Here is a 12,684-nt window from a genome sequence, read left to right as displayed (position 1 = left end):
GTAATGGAGTGAGGGATGAAGACACAGAGAGGGAGGGAGTAATGGAGTGAGGGATGAAGTTCCAGAGAGGGAGGGAGTAATGGAGTGAGGGATGAAGTTCCAGAGAGGGAGGGAGTAATGGAGAGAGGGATGAAGACACAGAGATGGAGGGTTAAGCACCTTGACTGAGACGGGGAGTCTGTTGTCTTTGAAGGCCTGGAAGCTGAAACAGCGAGGCTGCTGGGTAGCCTTCCTCACTGGGACCAGGTTCCCAGAACACTCCAGGTGCAGCGGCATTCCCTCCATCACCTGAGAGGGTTATACACAGACTGATCCACTCACTCCACTCACTTTACAGTGCCTCTGAAGCTGAAGCTAATAAACAATGACATAATCATGATAACCATCATTATGACTCCCTGTACTGACCTCGATGTCACGACTGCGGGCCACCTCACTGAAGTTCTCGTGTTGCTCCAGGGTTTTGTCCATCTTGTCATCAGTCATGCAGTAGCAGCGCAGGCGGCCCTCACGGACCTCGTTCATCTTGGCAAACACCACAAACTTGGCCATGTAGGGCACAGCTGAGAGCTCTCGATACAGGAGGTTGGAGAATGACACAGCCTCGGCTGTCCTAGGACAGTCAGCCAGCCAGAACCTGAGAAGAGACACCATTGTGTAGGACTTATGGCAACCCTTAAGTTACTCATGATTGGATCCCTTGAGATCAGCATATTTTAATAACTGCTCTCAAGTAACAAAAAGAGCTGGATTGAGGTTTAGATTGTGAGATTTAGGATGTGGATTTATTTGTCTAATTAACATGAATGCTAGTGAGTGAGTTGCTACACTATACTTACCGTGCTGACACATTGGTTGTGAAGTTGGCACAGTCTTTGCTATATATGAGCTTGGTGGTACCAGTGATGTCCTCCCACTGGGCTGGGGCTGTGCCACCTGGAGAGAAGGAAGAGACATCAGTTACACAAAGACATAGGAAGGAGGAGAAAAAGCAGCCCATTCTCTTATAGAATACGCCAGGAGGTGCCGATTCTGCAGGTACCAGATTATGTTTGGAGGTGGCGAAATGTGAACGCTATACATTTCACTAGGGGCAACATGAGCACCTATTACCTTTTAGTAGGCTTGCGGCTTGCTAGGGCATTGTGGACAGGGATGGTGGATGGAGGATGGGCATTTACATGGCAGACTCCGGCTACGAAGGTTGCTTGTTTAATCCCAGTGTAAGACACTCTTTCTTTTTTTTAAGCCTTTTCCAAACCTTAACCCTAACCATAACCATTCGGAATTAATGACATCACTTAAGTTTAACCCTATCCCTAACGCTAACCTTCACCATTCGGAATTAATCCCTAAATTTAAGTTTTAGTTTAACTTTTGAGGAGTTTGACTGACAGCTAAAATACGACAACACCTGGTGTAATTAAAACGTCATGCCCTGGCGTAATTCTATTACTGCAGTTATGCAATAGGTTAACGTTTAAATTGGAGATTGGGTTGAGAAAAAGGTATATTAAACATGCAATCATGTAAATTAGACACACAAGTTGACATCCTAAACCTCATTCAGCAGGAGTGTGGCATTCTAAGAGGTACTGTATCTAACAGGTACTGTATCTCAAAAACCAACATATCCATAATAGAGCAGTACGTCATTGTTTAGGTTTGTTCACAAGTGTCACATCTGCTCCTGCAACGCCCTCTACCTCTCATCCTGTGTCTCCTTGACCTGCCGCCACTCCCCCAGTACTCTCTACCTCTCCGCCTCTCTCTCTCTCTGTGTGATTGTGTGGGCGGAGACAGGTGTGCTGGAGTCAGAGCAGATCCCCACCAGCTGCAACCTGTTCCATAATCGTGACCTCTACAAATACTCAGCCCTGCCACTTCCATGCTTCCAGTCTACGTTTCTAGCCGGTTGTTACTATTCAGATCCTGTTATCCTGTTGTGCCTGTTTTCCTTGCCTGACGCTGTTTTCCTCTCCGCTACAGTTCTGCCCGCTCTGACTCTGGACACTGTCTCCAGTCCCATGTCTCGTCATCCTGCTACTCTGTCCTGGATTCCCCACTCTACTACTCCCTTGGATTCCCCTTCGGACCTGCTTACCCTGTCTCAACCCCTCTCGCTCCAGCCTCAGCCTCCTCACCTGGTTTCCAGCAACCCGCCCGAGCTTCCCCTGACCTGCACTCCATCTCCCCTGTGTGTCAATAAATACCTTGGTTACTTCATCCCAGTCTCCTCGTCTGAGTCTGCTCTTGGGTTCCCCTGTTCCACTCCACATAACAACAAGTTTTCGCCTATACTTGGAACATGGGCTAGGAACCCTGTGAGGTGAGATGGCAGGCATGCCAATTGCCAGAATAGCCAGCAAGGTTTCAATGGGATCACTCCATAGGGGGAGCCCGGGCAACTGAAATGTGTGACCTTTTCCAGGAAAGACTATGTAGGTTAACCACTGTGACCTTGAAGAGACAGAGAATGAAATTCATTTTATCCTCTATTGTCCTTTTGTACCACGATTATACACTTTTCATTATTCCAGAATGCCCAGCAGATACACCCTGGCATTATGTGGCTGAGCGATGAGGAGAAACTGAAATGTTTTTTTGTTCTTTGAGCATTTTCGCTTGCTGAAAATTCAGATCAAGCCTGGAATAAAAGAAAAGGTGACCTATAATTAAATTATACAAATATTTCTTTCCAGACATATAGCAAAGTGCCCGTACAGTTGAAGTCGGAAGTTTACATACACTTAGGTTGGAGTCATTAAAACTCGTTTTTCAACCACTCCACAAATTTCTTGTTAACAAACTATAGTTCTGGCAAGTCGGTTAGGACTTCTACTTTGTGCATGACACAAGTCATTTTTCCAACAATTGTTTACAGACAGAATTTCACTTATAATTCACTGTATCACAATTCCATTGTGTCAGACGTTTACATACACTAAGTTGACTGTGCCTTTAAACAGCTTGGAAAATTCCAGAAAATTATGTCATGGCTTTAGAAGCATCTGATAGGCTAATTGACATCATTTGAGTCAATTGGAGGTGTACCTGTGGATGTATTTCAAGGCCTACCTTCAAACTCAGTGCCTCTTTGCTTGACATCATGGGAAAATCTAAAGAAATCAGCCAAGACCTCAGAATATTTTTTGTAGACCTCCAAGTCTGGTTCATCCTTGGGAGCAATTTCCAAATGCCTGAAGGTACCACGTTCATCTGTACAAACAATAGTACGCAAGTATTAACACCATGGGACGACGCAGCCGTCATACTGCTCAGGAAGGAGACGCATTCTGTATCCTAGAGATGAATGTACTTTGGTGCGAAAGGTACAAATCAATCCCAGAACAACAGCAAAGGACCTTGTGAAGATGCTGGAGGAAACAGGTACAACAGTATCTATATCCACAGTAAAACGAGTCCTATATCGACATAACCTGAAAGGCCGCTCAGCAAGGAAGAAGCCACTGTGCCAAAACCCCCATAAAAAAACCAGACTACGGTTTGCAACTGCACATGGGGACAAAGATCGTACTTTTTGGAGAAATGTCCTGTGGTCTGATGAAACAAAAATAGAACTGTTTGGCCATAATGACCATCGTTATGCTTGGAGGGAAAAGGGGGAGGCTTGCAAGCCGAAGAACACCATCCCAACCGTGAAGCACGGGGGTGGCAGCTTCATGTTGTGGGGGTGCGTTGCTGCAGGAGGGACTGGTGCACTTCACAAAATAGATGGCATCATGAGGACGGAAAATGATGTGGATATATTGAAGCAACATCTCAAGACATCAGTCAGGAAGTTAAAGCAAGGTCGCAAATGGGTCTCCAAATGGACAATGACCCCAAGCATACTTCTAAAGTTGTGGCAAAATGGCTTAAGGACAACAAAGTCAAGGTATTGGAGTGGCCATCACAAAGCCCTGACCTCAATTCTATAGAAGATTTGTGGGCAGAACTGAAAAAGCGTGTGCGAGCAAGGAGGCCTACAAACCTGACTCAGTTACACCTGCTCTGTCAGGAGGAATGGGCTAAAATTCACCCAACTTATTGTGGGAAGCTTGTGGAAGGCTACCCGCAACGTTTGACTCAAGTTAAACAATATAAAGGCAATGCTACCAAATACTAATTGAGTGTATGTAAACTTCTGACCCACTGGGAATGTGATGAAAGAAATAAAAGCTGAAATAAATCATTCTCTCCACTATTATTCTGACATTTCACATTCTTAAAATAAAGTGGTGATCCTAACTGACCTAAGACAGGGAATATTTACTAGGATTAAATGTCAGGAGTTGTGAAAAACTGAGTTTAAATGTATTTGGCTAAGGTGTATGTAAACTTCTGACTTCAACTGTATGTATATAGATTGTGTGTAGGCCTGTCTCATCTTTTCTTTGTGTCAGACCCGGATAAACGCTTTCCGTTTAATTTTTCTGTATTATTTATCAGAAATTTTTTATTTCAACTTTTTTACTGCTCTAGGGCTATTATTGTTGCTTGGATAACCTTATCTACTATTATGTATTGATTTATTTTTCATTTTTTATGAGGTGCAGAACACCGGAATAAGTATCACTGACTGAATTATCACTGTGAATCATTGTAATGTTTAAAAATAAAATGTAATTCATTCATGCGAGGGGATTTTGCTTCACCATATCACCTTCGTCATCGTAATTAAGATAATTAACAGTTTCTCAGTATAGTAATGACATTGCTTTTTCTCTGGCTTGCAGACCTACATAAATGTGGATCCCATCCCACAGATGAGAGACATTGAATCACAATGTTCAATCAATTTCCTTCTTTGAGGTGTTCATGCAGTCTAACTCATAGTTTACTCTAAATTGTACATTTACATGATTTAGCAGACGCTCCTATCCAGAGCGACTTACAGTAGTGATTTTACACATTTTCATACTTTTTTCATACTGGTTCCCCGTGGGAATTGAACACACAACCCTGCCGTTGCAAGGGCAATGCTCTACCATCAGTGCCACATGGCACTATTAAGGGGCACCATTAAACTATTCCTTAAGTAATACAGTTTCACTGTGCCATTAGTCCCCCATAAGGCCTCAGTCAGGCTTGCTAAAGTGTGACAGACAGTGTTGGCGTACCGATGACACTGCACAGCAGGCGCAGGCTGGTGGTGTCCCCCTCCCCAGAGTCCCGGGGGCTCTCTCTCCAGGAGGGGGGCAGGGGGATGCACAGGCCGATGGGCCGGTGGAACTTGCGTCGCCGTGGCTCCACAGTCACCACGGGGCTGAAGGTTGCCTGGTTACCCAGCAGCTTGGCAACAAGCTCGTCTGGGACTGGTTGGGCCTGAGGTTAGAGGGGAGAGGATGTGTGGAAAGAGGGATTATGATGTGGTGGATGAGTGTGGAGAAGAGAGATTGATAAAAGGATAAACAGATTGATAGCAATGTAGAGAGAAATAGGATGAGAAAAGAAGAGAGATAATATGAGGTATGTAATGATGTAATGGATGACAATGGACAGGTAAATAAATCAAATGGGAGAAATGAAGGATGAAGAGAAAGAGAAGTCTATGGTCAATAAAATGCAATTTTATACCATACCAAAACATACAAACAACTTGAAAAGACACAGAGCATTTCTTTATTCATCAGTGTTGTTCATAAAACAAATTAAAACATTTACAACCTACACTGACTGTACAAAACATTAGGAACACCTGCTCTTTCCATTTTATTTGTATTTTTATTTAACATTTATTTAACTAGGCAAGTCAGTTAAGAACAAATTATTATTTACAATGACGGCATACCAAAAGGCAAAAGGCCTCCTGTGGGGTTACGTGGGCCTGGGATTTAAAAAAAATAAAGAATAATTACAATATAAATATAGGACAAAACACAACAAGAGAGACAACACAACACTACATAAAGAGAGACCTAAGACAACAACATAACAAGGCAGCAACACATGACAACACAGCATGGTAGCAACACAATATAACAACAACATGGTAGCAACACAACATGGTAGCAGCACAAAACATGGCACAAACATTATTGGGCAAAGTCAACAGCACGAAGGTCAAGAAGGTAGAAACAACAATACATCACACAAAGCAGCCACAACTGTCAGTAAGAGTGTCAATGATTGAGTCTTTGAATTAAGAGATTGAGATTAAACTGTCCAGTTTGAGTGTTTGTTGCAGCTCGTTCCAGTCGCTAGCTGCAGCGAACTGAAAAGAGGAGCGACCCAGGGATGTGTGTGCTTTGGGGACCTTTAACAGAATGTGACTGGCAGAACGGGTGTTGTATGTGGAGAATGAGGGCTGTAGTAGATATCTCAGATAGGGGGGAGTGAGGCCTAAGAGGGTTTCTATAAATAAGCATCAACCAGTGGGTCTTGCAACAGGTATACAGAGATGACCAGTTTACAGAAAAGTATAAGCGTCAATACAGGGCTAAGATTGAATCATACTACACCGGCTCCGACGCTCGTCTTATGTGGCAGGGCTTGAAAACTATTACAGACTACAAAGGGAAGCACAGCCACGAGCTGCCCAGTGACACGAGCCTACCAGATGAGCTAAATCACTTCTATGCTCGCTTCGAGGCAAGCAACACTGAGGCATGCATGAGAGCATCAGCTGTTCCGGACGACTGTGTGATCACGCTCTCCGTAGCCGACGTGAGTAAGACCTTTAAACAGGTCAACATACACAAGGCTGCGGGACCAGACGGATTACCAGGACGTGTGCTCCTGGCATGTGCTGACCAACTGGCAGGTGTCTTCACTGACATTTTCAACATGTCCCTGATTGAGTCTGTAATACCAACATGTTTCAAGCAGACCACCATAGTCCCCGTTACCTAAGAACACAAAGGCAACCTGCCTAAATGACTACAGACCTGTAGCACTCACGTTCGTAGCCATGAAGTGCTTTGAAAGGTTGGTAATGGCTCACATCAACACCATTATCCAGAAACACTAGACCCACTCCAATTTGTATACCGCCCAAACAGATCCACAGATGATGCAATCTCTATTGCACTCCACACTGCCCTTTCCCACCTGGACAAAAGGAACACTTATGTGAGAATGCTATTCATTGACTACAGCTCAGCGTTCAACACCATAGTACCCTCAAAGCTCATCACTAAGCTAAGGATCCTGGGACTAAACACCTCCCTCTGCAACTGGATCCTGGACTTCCTGACGGGCCGCCCCCAGGTGGTGAAGGTAGGTAGCAACACTTCTGCCACGCTGATCCTCAACACTGGAGCTCCCCAGTGGTGCGTGCTCAGTCCCCTCCTGTACTCCCTGTTCACCCACGACTGCATGGCCAGGCATGACTCCAACACCATCATTGGGTTTGCAGACGACACAACAGTGGCCTGATCACCGGCAACGACAAGACAGCCTATAGGGAGGAGGTCAGAGACCTGGCCGGGTGGTGCCAGAATAACGACCTATCCCTCAACGTAACCAAGACTAAGGAGATGATTGTGGACTACAGGACTACGACGGGGCTGCAGTGGAGCAGGTTGAAAGCTTCAAGTTCCTTGGTGTCCACATCAACAACAAACTAAAATGGTCCAAACACACCAATACAGTCGTGAAGAGGGCACGACAAAGCCTATTCCCCCTCAGGAAACTAAAAAGATTTGGCATGGGTCCTGAGATCCTCAAAAGGTTCTACAGCTGCAACATCGAGAGCATCCTGACTGGTTACATCACTGCCTGGTATGGCAATTGCTCAGCCTCTGACCGCAAGGCACTACAGAGGGTAGTGAGTACGGCCCAGTACATCACTGGGGCTAAGCTGCCTGCCATCCAGGACCTCTACACCAGGCGGTGTCAGAGGAAGGCCCTAAAAATTGTCAAAGACCCCAGCCACCCCAGTCATAGACTATTCTCTCTACTACCGCATGGCAAGCGGTACCGGAGTGCCAAGTCTAGGACAAAAAGGCTTCTCAACAGTTTTTACCCCCAAGCCATAAGACTCCTGAACAGGTAATCAAATGGCTACCCAGACTATTTGCATTGTGAGCCCCCCCCAACCAACCCCTCTTTTTACGCTGCTGCTACTCTCTGTTTATCATATATGCATAGTCACTTTAACTATACATTCATGTACATACTACCTCAATTGGGCCGACCAACCAGTGCTCCCGCACATTGGCTAACTGGGCTATCTGCATTGTGTCCCACCCACCACCCGCCAACCCCTCTTTTATGCTACTGCTACTCTCTGTTCATCATATATGCATAGTCACTTTAACCATATCTACATGTACATACTACCTCAATCAGCCTGACTAACCGGTGTCTGTATGTAGCCTCACTACTTTTATAGCCTCGCTACTCTATATAGCCTGTCTTTTTACTGTTGTTTTATTTCTTTACCTACCTATTGTTCACCTAATACCTTTTTTGCACTATTGGTTAGAGCCTGTAAGTAAGCATTTCATTGTAAGGTCTACACCTGTTGTATTCGGCGCAAGTGACGAATAAACGTTATTTGATTTGATTTGAGCTTGTTGGACACTAAGAAAGCTTTGTTGTAGAGCATTTAACACAAAATCAGGGGAGGGGCCAGCTGAGTATAAGACTGTATCATCTGCATATAAATGGATGAGAGAGCTTCCTACTGCCTGAGCTATGTTGTTGATGTAAATTGAGAAGAGCGTGTGTCCTAGGATTGAGCCTTGGGGTACTCCCTTGGTGACAGGCAGTGGCTGAGACAGCAGCTTTTCTGACTTTATACACTGCACTCTTTGAGAGAGGTAGTTAGCAAACCAAGCCAAAGACCCCTCAGAGACACCAATGCTCCTTAGCCGGCCCACGAGAATGGAATGGTCTACCGTATCAAAAGCTTTGGACAAGTCAATAAAAATAGCAGCACAATATTGCTTAGAATCAAGGGCAATGGTGACATCATTGAGGACCTTTAAGGTTGCAGTGACATATCCATAACCTGAGCGGAAACCAGATTGCATACCCGAGAGAATACTATAGACTACTGTACTATCAAGAATACTATCGAGAAAGCCAGTCAGTTGATTATTGACAAGTTTTTCCAGCACTTATGATAAACAGGGCAAAATAGAAATAGGCCTTTAACAGTTAGGATCAGCCTGATCTCCCCCTTTAAATAAAGGACGAACTGTGGCTGCCTTCCAAGCAATGGGAACCTCCCCAGAAAGGAGAGACAGGTTAAAAAGGTTGGTGATAGGCTTTGCGACGATATGGGCAGCATCCTTAAAGAAGAAAGGGTCTAAACCAGGGGTGTCAAACTCATTCCACGGAGGGCCTAGTGTCTGCAGGTTTTTGTTTTTTCCTTTCAATAAAGCCCTAGACAACCAGGTGTGGGGAGTTCCTAACTAATTAGTGATGTTAATTCATCAATCAAGTACAAGGGAGGAGCGAAAACCCGCAGACACTCGGCCCCCCGTGGAATGAGTTTGACACCTGTGGTCTAAACCATCTGACCCAGATGTTTTTTTTGGGGGTCAAGTTTAAGGAGCTCCTTTAGCACCAAATGCAATTCTTGAGGTGGAGTAACTCTGCAAGATCACTTTCGAACAAGGGGCTGAACCCGTTTTTAATTCTCATTTTCTTTATGGGGGCGTGTTTGTTAACAATACCACCGAAAATATCAAAAAAAGAAGGTCCAAGCGTCTTCGACAGAGGGGATCAAGCTGATTCTATACCATTTTACAGAGGCCAGTTCATGAAGGAAGGCTTGATCATTTTAGTTTTTTAGCAAGCGTCTATGACAAATCAGGATAGGTCGTTTCACTGAGCAGCCTTTACGAACACAGGCTGTAAAACAGTGATCACTAAGGTCATTAAGGTCATTCCATGACATTGCCTGACCAGGTGAATCCAGGTGAAAGCTATGATCCCTTATTGATGTCACTTGTTAAATCCACTTCAATCAGTGTAGATAAAGGGGAGGAGACACAGTGTAGATAAAGGGGAGGAGACAGGTTAAATGAGGATTTTTAAGCCTTGAGACAATTGAGTCATGGATTGAGAAAATCATGAATCAGCATAATTTTTATGGATATATACAAATAAATATCAATAGAAAACAGGTCAAATGAAACGAAGTGCAGCTAGTTTGCAGTCTTTCCAGCTTCATTTTGAAGTGATTGTGTTAGCTGTGTTGTTGGCTAGCTCCTCTGAACAACAGTGTCCTGACAAGAGAGCACATTTTCTATGCCAGGTGAAATTGCTCCTCATTAGCTCATTGTTATGGATGTACCAAATAAATCACTAGAAAATAGTTTAAACAAATACAAATGCATCTACTTTGTTGTTATTCTGGCTGCACTATTTGACGTGACTGTAAGTTAGCCGTAGTTGGTTAGCTAGCAAGGAAGGGATAAGAACGTTGCCAGCCAGTGTGGCAGTAGAACATTTAGAATGAACGACTGGGTCGAACGACTGGGTCGCGTCCATAGATAGAGATTAAAAAGACATAACGACTGGGTCGCGTCTCTGGCAACCAAACAGAATTGATAGTACAAACGACCAGCCGGCTTGGGTAGCAACCCTATATTTGTGTCGGGACTATATCTTGTGGAAGGATGAACTGTATCTTAATAAATTAATACAAATGTGTTTAATGAAAATGTGTAAATCATTATTCTAATATGTTGGTAACCCGTTGTATAAAAGTGATAATGCCCTTGAAGCCGATGTTTGGAGGATAGATTGGCATGGTTTGCCGGTCCTCGACTTCATCTCGGGCCTGACAACACCCGTGCTAGTACGTATATCCACCAAACACCGTCTTCTTGGGCATTATCACTTAATTGCACACTCAGTGTACATTGACAATGAATGTCTAAACCTCGCTACACATTCACGTGAACTGCCTCACTTAGTACAACCTTTGAAAAGGTTAGCGTATCTGCTAGCGTAAAGCTAGGACTGGGGTTACGAGGCTCTACATTCACAGCTCTACAGGCTGCATGTACTGGAGCACAGCGGATGCTCCAAAGCAGCAGGGGAGATGGAAGGTCCATGCATGGTGAAGTCCATGCTGTGTCATGTTCACCGTAACATACACATATTTCCCTCAAAATATGAGACTACTTCAGTATGTAGGCCAATAAAACCACTGGAATGAAATCAAATCAAAACCACTCTCCACTCTGATCATAACAGGCATGCTGCTAAAGAACATTCACTGTAACAAGGTACCTCTGCATTATGTAACCATGACTATAGTTATAGAACATAACCACATTAGTGAATGATGCATTAAGCTTTAGGATACTGGCATAATCATTTGCAAACATTGGTGACTAGATGATGACCTTTCAAAACAGCCCCATATAAACTTTGAAGGTTAATATTCCCAATGTTAAGTGACTACTGTACTACGTGTATGTAGTAAATCTCATTGTTTGTGTGTAGAACAAAGAAAAAGGCAATTTCCTTGGCAAGGAAAACATTTATATAAAATGTGCTGATCAAACCAAATACATATAGCATACATATAGCTAGGGTTGGGTAGGTTACTTTCTAAATGTAGTCAGTTACAGTTACTAGTTACCTGTCCAAAATGGTAATCAGTAACGTAACTTTTGGATTACCTAAACTCAGTAACTTAATTACTTTCCGACACTTTTGGATTACTTTCCCCTTAACAGGCATTAGAAGAAGACAAAGGATCCATCAAACGCATTTGGTGTGTCATCATAGTGGTCTCTGACTTGTGGTCAGACTCGCTCAGGTGGAACAAACTTAAACTTGCGCCTTTTTTTAATGCTGAATTATTGTCATTGAGAAAACAGAAAGGTGTCAAAATATATTTTCGCAAACATCCTTTTTGAATTTAAAAGTAATCCAAGAAGAAATCATCTATGTTTTAAATTATCTGTAATCTGATTCCAATATTTTTGCTGGTAAAGTAACTGATTAGTTACAGTAAAAAAAAAAACAGATTACATGTAACTGTAATGTAGTTACTCCCCAACCCTGCATATAGCATGCTTGGTCATACAGGCAGGCACTAACTATAATGTCTTCCTCCTGCTTCTTCCTCCTCATCCTCCCATCTCACCTGCAGGCCCAGACGGACTCGCTTGGTGACCGCTGTCTCAGGGAACGTAGCCTGGACCATCGGCACCAGCTTACTGGTCAGTTGACCCCCCTCTGGGCCAATCAGGTCACTCTCCTGCTGGACACGCGACACCACAGCAAAGTAGAGGGGGAAGTCAGTGGAGATGATTCGTCGGATACGCTTCTTCCCAAGCTCCTCCTGGCTCTCCAGATCTAAAGGAATAAACAGGCAGACCGTAGCGGTCAATAAGAGTGGGGATACTGATACAGTACCGATAAGAAAGCACTAATAATCACCAAACAGGCCATTATCAGGGACTGTAATAGGTCTGACTGAGTTAGTAGAACTTCTCATTCTACTACCTTCATCCATCCCATTGAGGATAGTCTCCAGCACATCGTCCCCGTAGCGATTGCGGTGTTCCTTCCAAACAGAGCCATTCTCACTCCTCAGAACCACCAGCTCCCGGTCCCCTCGACCCAGAGCTGCAAAGTGTGGGATCTCCACGATCACAGGCCTGACAGACACACACAGACACAGAGACACACATCAATGAGGCTTCAAACGTCATTCTCACAATGTAATTAGCCGTATGTTTGACACCCCTGAATTAGGGGATACCC

At 44.0% G+C, this 12,684-nt stretch overlaps 1 protein-coding gene across 7 annotated transcripts in view; it reads right to left on the bottom strand.

Moving 5' to 3' along the window:
* The window catches only part of LOC120063003 (ankyrin-1-like), a 77,435-nt gene that overhangs the window by 30,350 nt on the left and 34,401 nt on the right, over positions 1–12,684 (bottom strand). For all 7 annotated transcript variants that reach the window (XM_039013071.1, XM_039013068.1, XM_039013070.1 and 4 more), the window contains exons 28-33: positions 12,424–12,578; positions 12,062–12,273; positions 5,124–5,328; positions 840–936; positions 409–637; positions 160–288 (exon numbers count right to left, since the gene is read on the bottom strand). In XM_039013071.1, coding sequence (XP_038868999.1) covers positions 160–288; positions 409–637; positions 840–936; positions 5,124–5,328; positions 12,062–12,273; positions 12,424–12,578 — 1,027 coding nt within the window. The remainder of the gene's footprint in view (positions 1–159; positions 289–408; positions 638–839; positions 937–5,123; positions 5,329–12,061; positions 12,274–12,423; positions 12,579–12,684) is intronic.

The sequence above is a fragment of the Salvelinus namaycush genome, chromosome 18, assembly GCF_016432855.1.
Source record: "Salvelinus namaycush isolate Seneca chromosome 18, SaNama_1.0, whole genome shotgun sequence".
NCBI lineage: Eukaryota > Metazoa > Chordata > Actinopteri > Salmoniformes > Salmonidae > Salvelinus > Salvelinus namaycush.
Note: the sequence above shows the minus strand (reverse complement) of the source record. Positions and strands in the feature narration are given on the sequence as shown.